At 42.5% G+C, this 22,391-nt stretch overlaps 1 protein-coding gene across 1 annotated transcript in view; it reads left to right on the top strand.

Annotated features, from left to right (window-relative positions):
* The window catches only part of LOC128017511 (otogelin-like), a 46,047-nt gene that overhangs the window by 19,936 nt on the left and 3,720 nt on the right, over positions 1–22,391 (top strand). Inside the window, exons 22-50 of the mRNA XM_052602930.1 lie at positions 10,032–10,139; positions 10,479–10,617; positions 10,710–10,844; positions 11,156–11,299; positions 11,536–11,655; positions 12,084–12,200; positions 13,010–13,166; positions 13,308–13,334; positions 13,446–13,613; positions 13,761–14,039; positions 14,305–14,422; positions 14,506–14,585; positions 14,864–17,223; positions 17,526–17,703; positions 17,807–17,955; positions 18,038–18,127; positions 18,299–18,485; positions 18,613–18,833; positions 18,943–19,081; positions 19,215–19,403; positions 19,489–19,698; positions 19,913–20,017; positions 20,112–20,216; positions 20,615–20,716; positions 21,008–21,106; positions 21,320–21,360; positions 21,496–21,571; positions 21,704–21,882; positions 21,953–22,057. Of these exons, the coding sequence (XP_052458890.1) occupies positions 10,032–10,139; positions 10,479–10,617; positions 10,710–10,844; positions 11,156–11,299; positions 11,536–11,655; positions 12,084–12,200; positions 13,010–13,166; positions 13,308–13,334; positions 13,446–13,613; positions 13,761–14,039; positions 14,305–14,422; positions 14,506–14,585; positions 14,864–17,223; positions 17,526–17,703; positions 17,807–17,955; positions 18,038–18,127; positions 18,299–18,485; positions 18,613–18,833; positions 18,943–19,081; positions 19,215–19,403; positions 19,489–19,698; positions 19,913–20,017; positions 20,112–20,216; positions 20,615–20,716; positions 21,008–21,106; positions 21,320–21,360; positions 21,496–21,571; positions 21,704–21,882; positions 21,953–22,057 (6,127 nt within the window). The remainder of the gene's footprint in view (positions 1–10,031; positions 10,140–10,478; positions 10,618–10,709; positions 10,845–11,155; positions 11,300–11,535; positions 11,656–12,083; positions 12,201–13,009; positions 13,167–13,307; positions 13,335–13,445; positions 13,614–13,760; positions 14,040–14,304; positions 14,423–14,505; positions 14,586–14,863; positions 17,224–17,525; positions 17,704–17,806; positions 17,956–18,037; positions 18,128–18,298; positions 18,486–18,612; positions 18,834–18,942; positions 19,082–19,214; positions 19,404–19,488; positions 19,699–19,912; positions 20,018–20,111; positions 20,217–20,614; positions 20,717–21,007; positions 21,107–21,319; positions 21,361–21,495; positions 21,572–21,703; positions 21,883–21,952; positions 22,058–22,391) is intronic.

The following is a 22,391-nucleotide window of genomic DNA, read 5'->3' on the forward strand; positions in this document are numbered from 1 at the left end:
GACAGCCTTGCTCTCAGTTGTTGAAGCTCTAAGATTTGCATGAGCAGAATCCAAATCTTCAGTACTTATCCTGCTTGATCTGTCCGCTGCTTTTGACGCGGTTAACCACCAGATCCTCCTATCAACCCTACTGGCAAAAGGCATCTCAGGAACCACACTTCAATGGTTTGAGTCTTACCTATCAGATAGGTCCTTCAAAGTATCTTGGAGAGGTGAGGTGTCCAAGTCTCAACATCTAACTACTGGGGTGCCTCAGGGCTCAGTTCTTGGACAACTTCTCTTCTCTGTCTACATGGCATCATTAGGTTCTGTCATTCAGAAGCATGGCTTTTCATACCACTGCTATACTGATGACACTCAACTCTACCTCTCATTCCATCCTGATGTATAGCTATTCGCATCTCAGCTTGTCTAACAGACATTTCTTCCTGGATGATGGACCATCACCTTCAACTCAACCTTGCCAAGACAGAACTGCATGTGATTCCAGCAAGCCCATCGTTTCATCACAATTTCACCATTAAGTTAGGCACATCAACCATAACTCCTTCAAAAACAGCTAGAAGCCTTGGAGTTATGATTGATGATCAGCTGACTTTCTCAGACCACATTGCTAAAACTGTCCGATCGTTCAGATTTGATTTATTCAACATCGAGAAGATCAAGCCCTTTCTTTCGGAACATGCTGCACAACTCCTTGTCCAAGCTGGACAATGCTCTCTTCCAGCCAATTCTATCAAACCTTAACAATTAATTCAGAACGCGGCAGCAAGATTAATTTTTAATGAGCCAAAAAGAATACACGTCACATCTCTGTTTATCAATTTGCACTGGCTTCCAATAGCTGCTCGCATAAAATTCAAGGCATTGATGTTTGCCTACAAAACTACCACTGGCTCTGCACCCATTTACCTAAATTTGTTATTTCAGACTTATATGCCCTCTAGAAGCTTGCGTTCTGCAAGTGAACAGTGCTTGACTGTGCCATCTCAAAGAAGCACAAAGTCACTTTTACAGACTTTTAAATTAAATGTTCCCTCCTGGTGGAAGGACCTCCCCAACTCAATCCGAGCAGCTGAGTCCTTAGCCATCTTCAAGAATCTTCTTAAAACACATCTCTTCCATCTTTATTTGACCCTCTAACTTTAACACACACTATTCTAATTCTATTCTTTAAAAAAATCTAACTATCTTTCTAATATTTTTGTATTCTATTTTCTTTTCATTTATTATGCAATTGTATGCGCGTGTGTTTGTGTGTGTGTATGTGTAAAGATCTCTAACAATAGCTAGTTCTATTCTTTTTTAAATTCTATTTGTCTTCTTTTTATTTATTATATTATTTAAAATCCCATGCTACGTGTACGGTGTTAACCTAACTGAGACTTGTTATAGCACTTATATATCATTGCTCTTATTGTTGTTTTTAATTGCTTCCACTGTCCTCATCTGTAAGTCGCTTTGGATAAAAGTGTCTGCTAAATTAATACATTTAATGTAAATGTAATATTGTTTTTTAACCCTCTATCTGCTGGTCTTATAATATCTTGAAGTGTTTATTAGGGTTTTACATAAAATCAACAACAACAACGTGTCAATTAGGTACTTTCCTCTATGATGCCTTTAAGTTAATCATTATGTGTATTTTGGTGTGATTGAATGGCAGTTTCTCTCTGCAGATGATGAGGTTGTACAGTAGGACATGATAGCATCTGAAATGCACAATTGCATTTAGATATACAGTTTGTCTCCTTTCGTTTGTTTATGTGAAAAAAAAAAGGTTTATAAAGGTCAAAAGTAGTATATGAGCATTTTACAATGTTCAAAGGAAAAAGTAATATAAAGTCATGTGATTGCTGTGTACATTTATGCATAAACCCCAGTAATAACAAACAAGTTAACCAACAAAATGGACATAAATTCAATACCATTACTTACTTAAGAAGAGGAGAGTATAGTTGACTGAATAGAGCTGGTCACACTTACATGTCCTCAAACTAAAAAGAGAAAAGACATAGGAAACCAATTAGCATTTAAAAATGTTATAATTTATACACACTTTAAGAAAGAAATTATTTGCCTATTGAGATTGTGTTAACCGTCTGTGTAGTTGGATGGCTGAGCTCCAGAATGTCAGTAATGAGTTGCTTTAGTTACAGATCTGAAAAAGAAAAGGGCCGAAACAAAGAACCCTAAACTCTAACTCAAAGAACCATTTCTGTAACGGCGCTAATGGAGGACAGGAGACAAATGCAAGTACGAGTAAGTTTATTAGAAGTATGATGATGATGAAAGGTCGGAGAGTAACGCAGGAACCACGGTGGCAGCACAGACTGGTGAGTTGAGACGTGGGGTGCGTTGAACGACGATGACAGCGGTGATAATCCAATAGTGGTGAGTGTATTCCAAGCGTGACTACAGGATCCGAACAGAACGGCGACAAGGCAAGGCAGGAACAACACGAACACGACATCAAACACCAGGATCTACAAACAACGATCAGACAAACAGGAAACGAAAGACAGGGTGTTAAATAGTCTGTGGGAACTAGCCGCACCTGCCGCTGATCAGTGATCAGCGACCACACCCACATTAAACAATCAACATGACGTAACCTGACTACAGCTGGAGACGGTGCATTCACGAACCGTGACAGTACCCCTCCTCCTAAGAACGCCTCCTGGTGTCCCCAGAATCTCTTACCTGTCGATTGTAATCATCGATAAGGGAATGATCCAGGATGTCCCTAGCAGGTACCCAACTTCTCTCCTCCGGACCGTAACCCTCCCAGTCCACCAAGTACTGAAATCCGCGTCCCCTCCTTCTAGAGTCCAGAATACGATTAACCAAATAAGTGGTCTCCCCATCTACGAGATGCGGCGGGGGAGGGACCGGGGTAGGCGGATTAATGGGAGAATAAAATACAGGCTTTATTTTGGATACATGAAAGGCGGGGTGAATTCTCCTGTACGTCGGAGAGAGTTTGAGGCGGACTGTCACCGGACTAATGATCTTGGTGACAGTAAACGGGCCGATAAATTTGGGAGCCAGTTTATTAGAAACGGAACGGAGAGGAATGTTCTTAGTAGAAAGCCACACCTTTTGACCCACGACGTATACGGGAGGCCTAGACCGGTGGCGATCGGCTTTGGCCTTGGTGCGCGCCCCCACTTGGAGTAGAGTCTCGCGGGCTCTGGTCCAAGTGCGGTGGCACCTCTGGACGAAGGCGTGAACGGAGGGGACCGCAACCTCGGATTCCATACTGGGAAAAATTGGTGGCTGGTACCCTACACTACACTCAAAAGGAGATAGGCCCGTAGCCGATACTGGTAAGGTATTGTGGGCGTACTCCACCATAGACAATTGTTGGCTCCAGGAGGAAGGATTCTTGGAGACCAAACATCGCAACACCCTTTCCAAATCTTGGTTGGCTCTCTCGGTCTGGCCATTTCTCTGGGGGTGAAACCCTGAGGACAGACTTACAGTCGCTCCTAGTAATTTACAGAATTCTCGCCAAAATTTAGACACAAATTGGGGTCCTCTGTCAGAAACCACGTCTATCGGGAGGCCATGTAAACGAAAGACGTGGTCTATGACGGTCAACGCTGTCTCCTTGGCTGAGGGCAACTTGGCCAAAGGAATAAAATGGGCGGCCTTCGAGAACCGGTCCACCACGGTTAAAACAACCGTGTTGCCCTGGGAGGGCGGGAGGGCGGTAATAAAATCTAGTGCGATATGGGACCAGGGTCTTGAAGGTACCGGCAGCGGTTGGAGTAACCCATCCGGGGACCGATTGGAAGCCTTACCAGTGGCACATACCGAGCAAGCCAAAACAAAATTGTGAATGTCGCGAGCCATAAGTGGCCACCAGAATCGTTGCTTGACTAAAAATCTAGTACGGTTAACCCCTGGATGGCAAGCCACATTAGAGCAATGTCCCCACTGGATAACGTTGGACCTTAATCCCTCCGGCACAAATAAGCGGTTCGGTGGGCACCCGGGCGGAGGCGTTACCCCTTCTAAGGCCGTTCTGACCTTCGATTCGATCTCCCATGTGAGAGTGGAGACCACTAATGTCTCAGGAAAAATACACTCGGGAGTGGACGGGCGTTCGGAATGGTCAAAAATACGAGACAAGGAATCGGGTTTGATATTTTTGGAACCCGGGCGGTACGAAATAGTAAAATCAAAACGTCCGAAAAAAAGTGCCCATCGAGCCTGCCTGGAGTTCAACCTTTTGGCGGTGCTAATGTACTCTAAGTTCTTGTGGTCAGTCCATACTATAAAAGGAACCCCCGATCCTTCTAACCAGTGTCGCCATTCCTCTAATGCCATCTTGACTGCCAACAATTCTCTGTTACCAATATCGTAATTACTCTCTGCAGGAGATAGACGATAAGAAAAATACGCGCAAGGGTGGACCTTGTCGTCTAAGGGAGAACGTTGGGATAACACCGCTCCTACCCCCACCTCTGACGCATCGACCTCCACCACGAACTGCCGTGTGGCGTCAGGGGTAATGAGAATTGGAGCTGAAATGAAACGGCTCTTCAGTTTCGCAAACGCAGCTTCCGCTGTGTTTGACCACCTGAAAGCAGTCCTGGCGGAGGTCAAGGCGGTCAGAGGCGCGGCTAGTTGGCTGAAATTGCGAATGAAACGCCGGTAGAAGTTAGCGAACCCCAGAAACCTCTGTAGGGCCTTACGGGAATCTGGACTTGGCCATTCTACCACAGCCCTAACCTTCTCGGGATCCATGCGTATTCCCTCAGTCGACACGATAAACCCCAAAAATGGAATAGACTGTGCATGAAACTCGCATTTCTCCGCCTTGACAAAAAGCCCATTCTCTAGCAACCTCTGAAGCACTCGTCGGACGTGCTGCACATGTTCCTGGAGAGAAGAAGAAAAAATCAATATGTCGTCCAGGTAGACATAAATGAACTGATCACTCATATCTCGCAGCACGTCGTTGACGAGTGCCTGGAAGACCCCTGGGGAGTTGGAGAGCCCGAAGGGCATGACCAAATATTCAAAGTGCCCTCTGGGGGTGTTAAACGCGGTCTTCCATTCATCCCCCTCCCTGATCCGAACCAAATGATACGCATTGCGTAAGTCCAGTTTTGTGAAAATAGACGCTGCAACCTCTCGAAGGCTGAAGACATCAACGGCAAAGGATAAGTATTCTTTACCGTGATGTTGTTCAGCTCTCGGTAATCAATACAAGGTCGCAGGGATCCGTCCTTCTTTCCCACAAAAAGAACCCCGCCCCCGCAGGAGAAGAGGAAGGGCGGATGAATTTGGAAGCTAGAGAATCAGAAATATATTTCTCCATAGCCTCCCTCTCTGGCACAGAAAGTGAATAAAGTTTGCCTTTAGGCGGAGACTTACCTGACAATAACTCTATGGCACAGTCGTAAGGACGATGCGGAGGAAGAGAAGCAGCTTGAGACTTACTGAACACTTCCTTCAGGTGGAGGTACTCAGCGGGCACGTTAGATAAATCCACCGCCTCCTCCTGTAACACAGACACAGACACAGACGGACAAGCAGACACTAAACAAGACTCATGACACCTTCGAGACCAAGAAAAGATGGAATTAGAGGACCAGTCTACTTTGGGGTTATGCAGAAGGAGCCAAGGGTGCCCGAGGACAATGGGTGCCAGGGGAGTGTCAAGGATGTGAAATGAGATCGTTTCGGAGTGGTTGCCAGAGGTGATGAGTGTGATCTCCTCAGTGCTGTGAGAGATGGTGGGGAGTTGCTGTCCAGTGAGGGCATGGACCGTGATGTGGTGCGGCAGGGCTTTGAGGGGAATGTGGAGCTTGTGTGCAAGGTGACGATCCATAAAGTTACCTTCTGCCCCAGAGTCCAGTAGAGCCTGACAGTGGTGTGTCTGTGCTGACCACCGCAGTCTTACCGGAAGGAGCGTAGATGATGGCGGTGATGAGGTCTTCTCGGCAGAGATCCCACCCGAAAGTAGCCTCATGCGTACTACCGGGCTTGGCCTTTTACTGGACAGGTATGGGCTTGATGTCCGGCTCCCCCGCAGTACATGCAAAGACCCAGGGATCTCCGCCTCTCCTTCTCCTCCCGGGAAAGCCGAGCTCGCCCTACCTGCATGGGCTCGTGATCGTAGGTGGGGCTGACCACGTCTCCGCCACTGAATCGCCCGTCCGCCGGGCCCCTGGATGGGGTGTTGAACAGCCCCCTCTTCTCCATCCGAGTGAGGCGGGCATCCACCCGTAACGCTAGATCAATGAGTCCATTAAGAGAGGGGGGCAGATCCAGGGCGTAGATCTCCCTCTGGACGCGGTCAGCCAGCCCATGCAGGAACATGTCCCACTGCGCCTCCTCGTTCCAATGGCACTCCGCCGCCAGGGTTCTGAATTCGATAGAGAAGTCTGAGACGGACCTCTCTCTCTGGCGTAACTCCGCCAGCCTCCTGGCCGCCTCCCGTCCTGCGACGGCCCGATCGAAAACCCGCCTCATCTCCTCGGAGAGCGCCAGGAACGAGTCGCAGCATGGGTCCTGGTTCTCCCACACCGCCGTCCCCCATAGTGCCGCCCTCCCAGAGAGTAAGGTGAGCACAAAGGCCACTTTCGCCCTCTCGTTGGCGAATGTCCTGGGTTGCAGGGCAAAATGCATATCACAGCGGGTTAGAAATGCTCTACAAAAGCTGGGCTCACCCGAGTATGCTTCCGGGATAGGAAGACGCGGTTCCGGCTGGGAGGTGGTCACTGGTGGTACCGGGAGAGCGGGCGGTGTGGGTGGCGCAGTGGGCGCTCGAAGAAGATGGAACTGCTGGGTGAGCTCGGACACCTGCGTTACCAAGGCTTGGACCGCGCGACCAGTGTCGTTAAGAGTCCTCTCCTGGGAGTCCATCCTCCGAACACTGGCGCTGAGAAATTCCTCCAGAGATGAAGCTTGAGTACTCGCTGCCTCCATGATGGTCTGATCGTTCTGTAACGGCGCTAATGGAGGACAGGAGACAAATGCAAGTACGAGTAAGTTTATTAGAAGTATGATGATGATGAAAGGTCGGAGAGTAACGCAGGAACCACGGTGGCAGCACAGACTGGTGAGTTGAGACGTGGGGTGCGTTGAACGACGATGACAGCGGTGATAATCCAATAGTGGTGAGTGTATTCCAAGCGTGACTACAGGATCCGAACAGAACGGCGACAAGGCAAGGCAGGAACAACACGAACACGACATCAAACACCAGGATCTACAAACAACGATCAGACAAACAGGAAACGAAAGACAGGGTGTTAAATAGTCTGTGGGAACTAGCCGCACCTGCCGCTGATCAGTGATCAGCGACCACACCCACATGAAACAATCAACATGACGTAACCTGACTACAGCTGGAGACGGTGCATTCACGAACCGTGACAATTTCAGCATAAAAGGGTTCTTCAGAATGCTATGGTTCTAAATGAAACCATTACTGCATGTGAAAACCTTTAAAGAACCATCTTTTTTTTTTAGAGTGTAGCTAGTCATGACTGTTTCCCAATACCACAGTAACATGGTCCTGAACAAATAATTAATCACAGGTTCCCTCTTACATCATACACTGGGGTAAAATTGCTAAATGTCATTTTTACGCTAACAAGATACTATGCTTCCAACCACAGATCGAGAGCTGTTGTTCCAACCACACAAGTTTGTGATGCTGTCTGCGAATGTTCATTGGAACAATGCTTATGAGAAATTACAAATTGCTGAACTTTGAACCAGATGTTGGCACTGACAGAACAATCATAGATGGCTATCGATGCTTTTAGGAAACAAACCTCTGTAACTTTGGTCAAAGTTTGTTAAAGATGCTTCAGCAAGGGCAGACTCTGCAACCTGTTTCTTTCTTGTGGGTGATGCTCATGGGAGCAGCAGGTATAGGAGTGTTTTTGTGAGCAGGGGAATTCCTGCACTAACAAGAGGGAGTAATTACCCCCTCCTCCACCCCTAAGCAAAGTGGTTAATGGCAGTGATGCTTATTTACGTAGTAAACAGGTGCACAGCTGGATCAAATAACCGATAAGCTGCTTAAATGCATTCCTGCACATTTTCATTTGTCAAGATGGAAAGAAAAGAGAGAAAACTACAAGAAAAGAAAGGCATCTTTATGTTTCTGTGCTTTGCTGCAGACCTTTAGCTTGTGTGAATGCATAGGTTTTCTGATCAATTGCTTCCTTTCTCTGAGGGTTAGGGTCAGGTTTAGGGTTAAGGGTTAAGGTCAGGGATCAATGCAGGTGACCTCTACTTCTTCTCAGGTGTAATGCATCTCACTGGGTCTGAGATCAGAGCTTTCACAGAGGAAATTATGCCACAGTTGAGTCTCTAGATAGCTATACATTGTGTTTTATTCAGTGAAGCTTTTCAGTGGTAATGGTACTCACAACTTTTCACCCAGAGATTGTTCTTTCATTTTAATCAATGCACTTCCAGTTTTGACTTTGACCTTATTTGAACTGTTTGAACTAAATGATGTGATTTGCCACTTTTTAGTTTTTGTTTTCAATTCATAGGACAAATTTGTGGTCAGTTTTAATCAATTCATGTATTTTTGTTTACAATGAGAAGTCATAATTTAAAGGAATGAACATTTGAACGTTTGCTATTCTCATCAAAATAATTGAACAACATTGAAGTTGAACAACCTTTAATGGTATTCAGTATATCAGCATATGACAAGTATTCAGTCAGTGGTGTGCTTGGAAGAAGTTTGCGTGTTTGTAGAATTTGTATGATAATACATATCAGCATGCACTAGTTTATTTGTTGCTCGAGAGGTTTCAGTTTGTGTATAAAGGGATGTGCACACATATACTGTAGTATAGACACACAGAGGGTGTGATTGTTAGTTTTTGCTAAATGTGAGCCTAAATCATCACAATGAAAAGAACCAAAGACTTAAACTACTTCAGTCTTTTGTGCATTACATTTATTTAATACACAAGTTTCACAATCTGAGTTGAATTACTGAAATAAATGAACTTTTTCACGACATTCTATTTCATTGAGAAGCACCTGTACATGTGCCACCCTTAATCCCTCACCCAGAAACACCAAATTAATTCATCTATTTGCTGGAGTTGTACAGATTAAAAGGAACAAGGACCACAGGATGTGTATTCATCAAATGTGCAAACTGTGAATATTGCCTGCCCTGAAATCCATGATTCATATTCAGTGGACTTATCCTTAATGTGACAAAATGACTGTTTGCATACAGAATACTAACTTCTTCAGCTCCTTTTTCTGTCCAATTTTTATTCTAGCAGAATAAAGAGAAGTTGACAGTCAATGTGTGTTAATGAGCCACTCTTAATTATGAAATTCTACCTCATCAGTACTCCATTAACCTCCATTTCAGTATTTTTGTAATTTCATCCCTCAGAGTTTTAGTTTGAGTCTCAGTTTTATTTTCTCATGCCTGCTCTGTACAGCGAGAGAGAGAGAGAGAGAGAGAGAGAGAGAGAGAGAGAGAGAGAGCAGCATCACCGGTGCATGACTGTAATTGGTGAGCAAAGGAGTTTGTGATTGTTTAGTTATGGATCCATCTCTTTGTCTCTTAATTAATGCATGCAGAACAGGAGCAGGTGATCACACATTCTTTGATGGCAGTAAGTGATCCAGCGTTCTGGCTCAGGGATAAAGAGAGCTGTTAACGCCTGTCTATCTGGGGTGTAAGTTTACTCCGTTCTAACAGACAGTGTGCTGGGAACTCTCAGAGACCCTCAGGCCAATGGAAATGATTCACTGCAATATTACAAGATCTTTATCAGAGAGAGAAGTTCTTTGGATCTGTGAGAATGAGAATAGGCTGCTTTTCTCATGTCACCAGTCAGATTTTTCTTTCATCCCTCACCCCTTCTAAATATTCTTGTCTCAGACAGAATCTTCAGAGCTCTTGCATCATACTTGCATGGCATACTTACATGCATATATAAACTCACACATGCATCCTGTGTGCTGTTTCAGTATGTTCACAGGTGTGATACACTGTGTGCATCTGTGTATTTCAGGCTCCTCAAGCATGGTGATGAATGTTTCGAGCCACATGCATGTCTGTGTTTGTGGAAAGGGAAAGAATATTATCCGGGAGACAGAGTATCGTCCCCCTGCCATCAGTGGTGAGATTACATTAACTTATATTCTGTGCATTCATTTCTATCTGTTTTTACACCAGTCATTTTGCATTTTATACTACAAGAAATGTTATATCAAAGATTATGTGGTCACTTGAATTTTGGTACTTTATTGTTTTGAATTATGTATGAGTAAAATGTATGCATAACAGTGTAATTTTCCCAATTTTTTATATTAAATTAATCAAATAGCAAATTTGGTAGAGACATAAAATGTCACTGAAACTCAGCACAAACATATTCACGTAGCGTCTCCTAGGGGAAAAGGGAAGAGAGAAAATGTGCAGTGAAACTTTCTCAGGTCTGAATGTGATTATTTTGCAGTGTGTGTCAGCACGGCACGTTTCAGTGTGAGTTCCGCCCATGTCCTTCAATGTGCACGGCTTATGGAGATCGACACTACAGAACATTTGATGGCTTCCTGTTTGATTATGTTGGGGCATGCAAGGTGTACTTGGTCAAGGTGAGCTTTTAGCGAAATATCCAGGTATTCATAACTCATTTTATAAAAATGTCTTGTTGTTGACTACTAACGTGTGCTCCTGTGTGTGTTAGAGCTCATTAGATGCAATGATGGCTGTCACAGCAGAGAATGTTGACTGCTATGAGAGTGGCGTGATCTGCAGGAAATCTCTCCTCATCTCCTTGGGACGCTCCTTCATCGTGTTTGATGATGAAACTGGAAAACCTGTGAGTGACCTTTACTCTTTCTGTATAAAACATCATAAAAACTATGATTATAATTATTTGTCACTTAATAAGTATAATGTGCCCCAACCATATTCAGCTGATTCCTGTACGCCCCTGGGTAGGAGTGAATATACTTTGAATATATTCAGTATATATATTTAATTCATCATAGTGTTGGTCATAATGTGTCGTAGTGTTGAAATCAGATGGTGTTGTGTCTGTATTATTATGTTTTTTAAACACTGGTTTTGCAACTGCTGAGGTATGTTAACAGTGGTTGATAATGATCGGCGGATATGTTTCATATGCAGAACCCATCCAGTGTGATCGATAGGCAGAAAGTATATATCTGGCAAGCAGGATACTACATCATTGTGCATCTGCTTGGGGAAGACCTCACAGTGCTGTGGGACAGAAAAACCACTGTACACATACAAGCTGGACCACGCTGGCAGGTAAACACACACACACACACACACACACACACACACACACACACACACACACACACACACACACACACACACACACACACACACACACACACACACACACACACACAAACACAACAGAGATGAAACTGATTCATGAATCTGCAGTAAGTGTAAACTTGAAGTTTTGCAAAGAAATAATTAGCAGATCCATTTTGATTTCCTTACAAGCATGTATTTGTGTGTTCATGCTATTTTAGGGCAAGCTTACTGGTCTTTGTGGGAACTTTGATCAGAAGACAGCGAATGAGATGAGAACACCAGAGAACATTGACTCATCAACACCACAGGAGTTTGGCAACAGCTGGACGGCAGCAGAGGCATGGCAAACAGATAAACACACATACACTACCGATCAAACATTTGGAAATAAATTAGGATTTTTTTAAGGTTTTCGGGAAAATTATCTTATGCTTACCATGGGTTGCATTAATTTGATTAAAATAGTAATGCAATGTAATTTAAATACAGTAACCAACGTAATATTATGAAATTGAAATTTATATCCCAGCCAAATTACTTTTTATTGGTGAGCATACGATACATTTTTCAAAAACATCAAAAAAATTATAATTATCATGAACTTTTGACCAGTAGTGTATGCAAAACATGAATGCACACTTTGTTAGATGACGAAACGTGTTTTTGCCCTTCAGAATGTCCCAAATCTGGCGGTAGCTACAAATCAAACACTCTTATCAAACTCTTTACACTGACTGTGTCTGTTTGTGTGTGGATGTGCCATCAGTGTGTGAACAGTCCTGATATAAGACACCCCTGCAATCTGAATCCTCTTCGAGAACCCTTTGCAAAAAGACAGTGTGGGATTTTGCTCAGTGAGGTGTTCCAAATCTGCCACCCTGTGGTAAGCTGATCACAATAACCAGCAGACATTAATGCTCACATTCACATTGAGTCAAAATATACAGGTGCATCTCAGTAAATTAGAATGTCATGGAAAGGTTAATTTATTTCAGTAATTCAACTCAAATTGTGAAACTTGTGTATTAAATAAATTGCTGAGGTGGTCTGGAAGCCCAGGTTTCTTTGACAGTTGCCTTCAGCTCATCTGCATTTTTTTGGTCTCTTGTTTCTCATTTTCCTCTTGACAATAGTCCATAGATTCTCTATGGGGTTCAGGTCTAGTGAGTTTGCTGGCCAGTCAAGCACACCAACACCATGGCTATTTAACCAACTTTTGGGCAGGTCCTAAATCCTGCTGGAAAATGAAATCAACATCTTAAAAAAGCTGGTCAGCAAAAGGTTTTGGTAAGCAGGTGCAGTGACTTTGGTTTTCAAAAAACATAATGGACCAACACCAGCAGATGACATTGCACCCCAAATCATCACAGACTGTGGAAACGTAACACTGGACTTCAAGCAACTTGAGCTATGAGCTTCTCCACCCTTCCTCCAGACTCTATTGTTTTTGTTGAGATAGTGAATTGGTTGGTTTTTGTTAAATGTGAGCCAAAATCATCACAATTAAAAGACCCAAAGATTTAAACTACTTCAGTCTGTCTGCATTTAATTTATTTAATACACAAGTTTCACAATTTGAGTTGAATTACTGAAATAAATGAACTTTTCCACGACATTCTAATTTATTGAGATGAACCTGTATATGTGAGTGACAGAGGGTTTCAGTGTTTAAAGGTGTTTGATACTCTGTAGGTAGATGTCACATGGTTCTATATGAACTGCCTGGTGGACACCTGTGGCTGCAACCGTGGAGGAGACTGTGAGTGTTTCTGCACCAGTGTTGCAGCATATGCTCACCGCTGCTGCCAAAAGGACGTCACCATTGATTGGCGCTCCCCCTCTGTCTGCCGTGAGTGACACCATATTCCTATATGATGAGTGAATATATAATAGTCTGGAGGAACTGAGTGATCTGTACTACAGTTTTTCATCACATGGTTGGTTTATGTGGTACTGTATAATGAGTAATACAGTCTGCTTCTTCTTACAGCTTATGACTGTGAATACTACAACAAAGGTACATCTCTAGTTTTTTTTTATAATAATGACATTTGCACATATGTATATATGTGTATGTGTACATATATCATTTTGACAATTGTGTATGTGGGAATGCACATCTGCATAGCTTTAGGGAAAGGGCCACTGAAGCTGTTGACCTACAGAGAGAGAGGAACAGTGTTGGCAGCCAATAAGACAAGTGGACTAGTGTTCCCAAAAAGAGAAATGACCAGTACTGATGAGATCCTGATGTTGTTCATGATGACGCCAGGCATCAGCAAAACCAGACCACATGGTCAGTCCAACATAAACACATAATCAACATATAAAAATGTGACTTTTATGAAAAAAAATCAAAACCAACCACTTTAGATCTGTTGTTCTATGTATATTCTGTATGTGCTGTTTTCTTTTTTTAATGAGTACATTTTTAATGCTACAGACACATCTTTGGTGTCATTTGAGGTGGCAGACAGACCCAACTACTACTTAAAAGCAGAGCGCAGTGGTCAGCTGAGGCTGCAGAAGTGGGAAGAAACTGAGGCATTCTGGGATTCAGCTACATTTATTCTTCATAGAGACACCTGGGTCTCAGGCTTTGATTCACTTGAGTCCCTGGCAAAGCCAGGGTTTTTTCTGCACTTCATGCTGTCTAGACTCCAACTCCTGAAATACAGTCACTCAGATCGGTACCGCCGCGCTACTCTATTCAAACTGACAGGTCAGCATGTGTGTACAAACTTGCTCATAATCACACAGAAATATTACACTGAAATATCCTTTTTTTTATCAATTTAAATTCATTTTAAATACGTTTTTTTTTTCATCATTTTAAAAGCGTTTAAATTGCTTGTTTTATTTTTGTGATTTATTTTTCTTCATAATTATTTTACTTTCTTTTATGTAAAGCACTTTGAATTACCATTGTGTACGAAATGTGCTATATAAATGAACTTGCCTTGCCTAAATCATTACTTTTACTACAGGAGCCATACCACACTATCCAATGGGTCCTCGCTGTCAGTGGCGGTATGAATCATGTGTGAGTCCGTGCTTCAGGACATGCAGTGACCCATCAGGTCTGAGCTGTGCCAGTATCCTGAAGTAAGAGCTCACACATTTATGCATGCAAACATGCACACATTCGTTTTCTGCAAATGTAATGGCTGATATGCACCTTTCTGTAGGGTTGAGGGATGCCTGCCTCAGTGTCCAGGTCACATGGTTCTAGATGAGGTCACTCACAGATGTGTCTTTATGGAGGACTGTAAGCTACTGTTTGTGCTACTTCTATCACTAATGCTGATGTAAAAAAAAAAACACATGCCATTTTAACCAGTGCTAATGCTAGCAATTTTTGAGAAAAAAACATTTCTTAATACTAGTTGTAAATGGAACAATTTAAAAATAATTTTGTTGTTTGTCTTTTTATTTCCATAGTAAATCTAAGCTCCAGTTTAGATAGCTTAACATAACACAATTAGCTATATCAGTTTAAATTTGATATTTTGCGCAGTGTCTAATAAATATCATGTTTGTGTTTAGGCATTAAGCCTGCTGTTGTTCCTCTGTTCACGCCACCCAGTACTGCAGTATCATCAACGTCCTCCTCTGAGCATTCCACCTTGAGTAGTCCAGTGGTTTCAATATCACTCACTTCTTCAACAGTGTCAGAGTCTAGCACCACTGCTTTCACACCTACAGCACACATGCCAAGCACTGCCAAGCTTACATCTTCTCCTATCAGACCTGGAGTGGTGGAAAGCATTACAACATTAACAACATCCACTTCCTCTCCAAGTCCGCTGGCATCTACTGAGAGAACCACTAAAGCATCAAGCAGCACCCACAGGTCCACTTCCTCCACCACACTGCACACTAGCCCAGTGTCTATCTCAGGAACTCTCTCAGGCACCTCTACAACAAGTAAGCCAACAGAGTCTTTGACACTTCTCACACGTACCACCACTATCCCCTCACCTTCTATTTTTAGTCCTGTTCTGTCGTCTACCTCAAGTAAAGAGCCGACCAGAGTAAGCACTCTACCTGCGCATCCAGTCTCAACTACCATAAGTTCCACAGAAGCCACTTCCCCAACAGTCAAAGTGTCCTCTCCTCTTACCTCTAGTACTGAGACCCCCAGAGTCTCAGATGCCTTTATGCCTACTGAAAAGACCACAATGCCCTCCGTGACTTCAATTGGCAGTACACAGTTTTCTGTTGAAACCATCAGCATGACAAAGTCGACCTCACCATCGACCACAACACCTATGTTAGAATTGAGTACCTCTGTCACCACAGAAAAATTGACCTTTCCGTCATCTTTACACACTGTGAAGACCCCGTGGAGCACCTCTGTAACCCAGAAACATTTGGACATCACTACCATTTCCACTTCCCCTACACATACTGAAGCATCAACCACTAGCATTACAGTAAAATCCACAAGTTCTGCTTTTCCAATACCACCTTCAGCTCAAACAACGCCTTTTATTCCTTCAACATCAACCTCAGAGCAACCCGAAACTTCAAAATCAACAGTGTCTGTTTCCACAGCTGCTCCAACAACCTTTATCACCACAGTGTCCTCCCAAACTACATTTGTGCCAACAGAAACTACAGGAAAAACAACATATCAACCAACATCTGTTATATATCCTTATCCTGATGTTCCAACAACCAATGAAACATTACAGACAGATTGGAGAGGGATCCAAACCACATCAACTCCATCCCCAGAAACAACCCAAACCACTGCCAGGACAGCAGAGACACCACTTACCACCTACACCACCATGCCATTCACCTCAGCACCTACAGAAGAAACATCAACCCTGCTTACATCACATGTGTCACCTACTGACAAAATAACTTCTACTATGCTGAGCCCTACAGAGTCTCACTGGAGTTTAGTTTCCACCACTGCTCTCCTTTCAGACAAAGTCAGCACATCATCAGCTCATCCTCCTTATTCTTTGACAACTATGACCCCCTCATCTGAACTGCCTGAGATTTCTCCAGCTTCACCATCCATACTTACAATAGCAACATCAGTATCTGAAGCCCCAACAAAAACCACAGAAACAACCATCACTTCTGAGAAACCTCTGCTAACGTCTTCTGCAGCTGAGATGGAGATTGTTTCTACAAGTGAAACATCTACAGCTAGACCTTGGAGTGTACATTCTGACACGGAGACAACTAGGGTTCCTCTTGACACAGATAGAGCTGTGCTGTCAACTGCTGCGACAACCCAGACACCAGCACTGGTCCATGAGACCTCCAGCACCTTTACTTCCACCCGTGTCACCCCAGTCCTGACCTCACAGGTGGCTGTGGCTACCACACGGCGAGAAACTCCATGGATTGTGGCCACAACCAGCATATCACTTCCAACTAGGAATGCAACGACACTGACAACACCTGCAACCACTTATACCGATAAAGTGACCACTGTTTCCACAGATACTTCTAGTATCCCTATTGCTGCTTCTAGCACACTTCCAACACATAGTCCTGACACCACTGAATACACCTTTGGATTTACAGAGTACACCACTGAATCTGGTCAGACCACAACACTGCAATCATCAACTGGAACAACTCCACTGCCTAGTGTGGCATCAGTTGCTACACAGACTACCATTTCAACACAGCCCCCTTCTTCCTCTACTGTCACTGAGAGTAGTCCCATAACAAGTGCAACAGCCTCTACTGAGCGCCCTCTGGTGGATGAACACACCACAGTCACAGCCATGGCACCTGCTCCAGACACTGCCCAAACAACACTGAGTTCATCTGTGATGACCAGTCTTCCCTACACGACAGAAACAGAGCACTGGATGACGAGCCAGACACATGCAGTTTTAAAAACTACTGCTCTTGAGCCAAGCAGAGTATGCACTGTAAGTCAATTATAAAATGTATATAAAATTATAAAATTGTTTTTCAATCTACTCTTGTGTTGTGGTATGAACAAATATATATATATATATATATATATATATATATATATATATATATATATATATATATATATATATATATATATATATATATATATATATATATATATATATATATATATATATATATATATATATATATATATATAATTTGTACATTTTGTATAACAAAAGTCAGTTATTAAATACTAAACTAAATAAATATGTATAAATATGTAACTAAATAATGTGTGTGTGTGTAGTCTCCATATTCAGAGGTAGTGGATGAATGTACAAAGCTTATTTGTGTCAGTGGCCAGTTGCTCCTCTTCAATAAGTCTCAGAGCTGCCCATATGATGCTACACCTCCAAACTGTGGTCTGCTTGGCTTCGCTGTACTGGTCAATGGTGATAAGTGTTGTCCACGATGGGACTGTCCATGTGAGGAACACCTGCATTACACACATTACTTTGATCTTTTCTATTCTGTCGTTTGTTGGACTATTGAATGTTTATTAAGATACACGTTTCATTTTCCATGTAGGTCATTGTTCAGTGTTTCCAGATCTTAATCTGATCACATTTGATGGGAAAAGTGTTGCGATTTATAAAGCTGCTTTATATGTGGTGACTCAGCTTCCCAATGAGACGGTTAGCATCATGGTGCAAGAGTGTTCTGGACCAGATGACACTGTAAGATAAGCACAACTTTGTTGTTTTGCCTAACTTCAGGATAGCTCCTCACAACTCAAGTGATATATTCTATTGATTCCAGCTCGTGTGGAACTTTACCAGTTTGTGTCTGGCATCTTTAAACATTACTCACAAATCCAATGAAGTGCTCATCAATCGTCTGCAGAGACACGTGAGTATCCATCTGTTTGCAATTCTTGGAATTAGCCGCAACTTTTGTAGTGGTAATGGATTACAAAAACAAAAAAAAAGAGATTTTAATAAACCTGGACAATTATTATTCCAGCCTGGCAGATTTACATGATTGAAAGAAGTTCAGAAATACAATGGGTTGTTTTTCCAGCTATATGTGAACTCCAGGTACACAAAGCCACGTTTTAAGAAGTTTGGTTTTGAGATTCTGGACACAGGAAACATGTATCTAATCCGAAGTCCAGCTGGTCTGAAGATCCAGTGGTTCCACTCTACAGGCATGATGGTGATTGAGATGGACAGCTATAACAACAGACTCCCCACAGTGGGCTTGTGTGGTACGACACTATTAACCACAGATTATATGTACTGTAAAAATGATTGTGTCATATTTTAATGCCATCTACTTCCTTCATGTTCCTAACTCTCCTCTTCTTTCATCTTTTTCTTTGTCACCCTGTCCAGGTAGTTGTGATGGTAATCCTCTGAATGATCTGACTCTGTCTAACGGTACAGTTGTGTCTGAGCAAGAGGATCCGGCAGTGTTCATCGATAGCTGGCAGATTCCCAACACCACCAGCTACGTCAGTCACAGCAGACGGAGGGAGGCCAACTGCACCACGGGCGACTGCTCCCAGTGCATGAGCATGCTGAGCAACCGTACCTTCACCATCTGCCATCCTTACGTACGGCACACAACATGCACATCCCACCAATCCCAAACCTGCTACCACACCAGTGATTATGCACTACATTTCCTGAATGTTTTTTTCTTCTTCTTTTTTTGTGCTGCAGGTCCCTCCAGCAATGTTCTGTGAGATATGGGTGAGAGATGTGGAGTATGTGAATAATCCATGTGTTGCTTTGGCCGCTTATGCTGCTTCCTGCCACAAATTCAACATCTGCATGGAATGGAGGAGCTCTGATTTCTGCCGTATGTAGTTATCAAGGCATACCAACACAGCTTTAAGTAACAATGCTTTCCGCAGCTGTGTATGGTGTTAAGTGCCATTTTATCTGTGTTTTGTGTGGTGTGTTTTCTTATGGTAGTATGTTTTCGTGTGTAGCATTCATGTGCCCAGAAAATCTGCAGTACCAAGCATGTCTGCCTGCTTGCACTGCCCCATCCTGCCCAAACCAAGAGTTTGAGTTTGTCCCAGAGCAATGCACAGGCCTTTCAGAGGGCTGTGTGTGTCCAGAGGGAACTCTATTACACCGGCCCTATTCCCCCCTATGCATTCCACCCAGCAAGTGTGGTATGTCCCTTGTCTGTCTCTCCCTCTTTTTAAAGGCGTTTAACTCTTGTTATGAATTCATTTGTGTTATGATATGTGTTTGCAGCATGTACTGATAGTTTTGGAACCCCGCGTGCACTTGGGGAGGTTTGGAAAGCCTCGCTGGATGGCTGCTGCATGTATAAGTGTGAGAACGACAGCATAGCGCCGGTGGAGTATAACTGCAGTAATATCCCTCAGCCAGTCTGCGTGCGTACAGGAGAGATCCCTGTCAGCCTTGCAGATGACAGCAGCTGCTGCCCTCACAAAGCCTGTGGTCCGTTACACAATCAGTTCACACATAACTACAGTAGGGCTGGGAAGAATGATTGAAAACTTAAAAAAATGTACTGTGCTTACAGCCATCAAGTTAAAAGTACTGTTAATAACTCATGTATTGATGTATATAACTAATCTATTATGTGACCATTGTGTAATAAGTTCAGATGCTTTGGGAAATTGTTTAATTCATGCTTAATGTTTTGTGACAGTTTGTAATCAGAGTATGTGTGCGGCGGCTCCTACCGATTGTAAATATGGGGAGAAGCTGGTTTCGTATTATAGGCAGGATTCCTGCTGTCCAGAATACTCATGTGGTGAGTTTGGACATGTGTTTTGTCTTAGCTTGTGTGTCTGAGTCTGTATATCTGTCCATGCATACAGGATCGAGTTTGTTTCTTGTCTTTTTAGAGTGTGATCCTGATCAGTGTGTCTCGGACATTCCTGTGTGTCGCGAGGATCAGATATTGATCGCTGCTCGAGCTGAAGGCAGCTGCTGCTTGGCACACATCTGCAGTAAGTCATTATGATTCAGGTTCAAATCGTGTTGTTTCAATCCCATATGACTGACTTTCTTCTGTGGAATAAAAAGTGAGAATTTGTTAAGACTTGTGCAGTAGATATTAGATGTTATATAAAAGTTGTTTGGACTTGTTCATTACATTCCAAGTCTTTAGAAGTCATGTTCTGTGAGTAAATAGTGGGCAGAAGTTATTATAGTTATTAACTAATTTCCTCCCTATAATGATTAAATGATTTGGGGAGGAAATTAGTTTTAAATGAAGAATTTACCCAAACTTCTGCCTACCTAACCTTTGACAGGCATGTGTACTGCTGCATTAATGTGTATAATGTAAATCTTTCGCACAATCTTTTAGCAAATACATTTCTGTGTGTGTTTATTATTGTGTTAGTGTGTGACAAATGTTCTGAGGCAGCTCCAGTGTGTCAAGATGGAGAATTGTTGATTGTGGACACAAACAGCACAGAGCGCTGCTGTCCAGTTTATCACTGCTGTGAGTACAAACATGTGATTAAACATTTCATTATTTACCATTTTTACTCCTAGTGGAAAATACAGGCAATAGAAGCAGTTGAGAAAATTGTGAGCTAAAGCTTATAGTAAACCAGTTACAGTAGAAGAATACAACAACAACCATTTCCACACAAGCACAAGAAGCCTAAACCCGCATGTCACATAAAAACTGACAGCCCTGAAGCTCCACACAACGAAATATCCTCAAAACACCACATTAGTTGAGGAAGTGAAGTGTTATTGTAACGGTGTTGTGTATATTTGTATGCAGTGTGTGAGACGTCTCGATGCTTAGACATCACATGTCCATTCGGCATGGCAGTAGTTTCCACAAGGATTCAAGATCAGTGTTGTCCATTACAGACATGTGGTAAGACCTGATAATAATGTTTAGAAGTATTTACTGTGCATTAGACACAAATTATATCAGTGTGAGGGTCAGTGTGTCAGTACTGTTAATGTATTGCTTGTCTGTGTTTGTGTGCGTGTGTCTGTCTATGAATGTGTGTTAAAGAAACAGAATTCAGATCTATGTTAAGTGTGTGTTTTCTTAAAAAGACTCAAGCTCCCCATTCTCTCTTAGCATGTGCATGTGAGAAAAACCTTCGTCCTAAATGTGCTCTGGTGAGTGTCCATAAATAACTGTATTCAAATGAATATGTATTTTTGCGCACATTTATTCTTCCATTATTTGTGTCTGATCAGGCTCTTGTTTGACTGGTTGGTTCATATCTGATATCAGATTGAATTGTGTTGTAGGGGGAAAGTATGCAGTTAGACAGAGCATTTCTGACTGATCCAGAGAACCGCTGTGCCTGCAAACGATTCATTTGTGGTGAGAACACACATCTGTTTGAAATGCTCTGAAAATACATATGTTATATATACTGTATGTGTTTGTGTGTGTGTGTGTGTGTGTGTAATTATGGAAAAATATGTGTGCATTTCTATGTGTGTGTATTTATAGTGAGAGAGGCAGTGTGTGTGGATGGTGAGCGGGGAGTGATGCGGCCGGGGCAGACACTGGTCGAGCGCCGTGATCAGGATGTGTGTTACACCACACACTGCACACACACACTGGACTCTGCCACAGGTTTCTATCTCCTTAAAGCCACTGGCACTAACTGCACTGCACACTGCCAGCCTGTGAGTATATAAAATGAACAAAAACAAGCCAAACACAAAATACCTCCTAACTGTGTTACGTGTTCTACAGAACCAGATATACATCCCTCCTAAAGACCCCAGCAGCTGCTGTGGTGCGTGCAAGAACATTTCTTGCCTGACCCGGAGTGAGAATGGATCTGTAATTATGTACAAGGTGATGTTCAACAAATGCTCATGTTCTCCTCCACTCAAAAGCTGCACCGATCTACCAATAATCTTTAAAAGAGTTTTTGTTGCTTAATATTTGTTTTTTGGAAAACATGGTACCTTTTTTAAGGATTATTTGATGAAAGTTTAAAAGAACATAAAAAATAAAAATAAAGTAAATGTCTGTACTGTCACTTCTGAATAATTTAATTCATCATTGCAAAATATGAAATTAATATATATATATATATATATATATATATATATATATATATATATATATATATATATATATATATATATATATATATATATATACTGTATATATATATATATATATA

Source organism: Carassius gibelio, chromosome A7, assembly GCF_023724105.1.
Source record: "Carassius gibelio isolate Cgi1373 ecotype wild population from Czech Republic chromosome A7, carGib1.2-hapl.c, whole genome shotgun sequence".
Lineage (NCBI taxonomy): Eukaryota > Metazoa > Chordata > Actinopteri > Cypriniformes > Cyprinidae > Carassius > Carassius gibelio.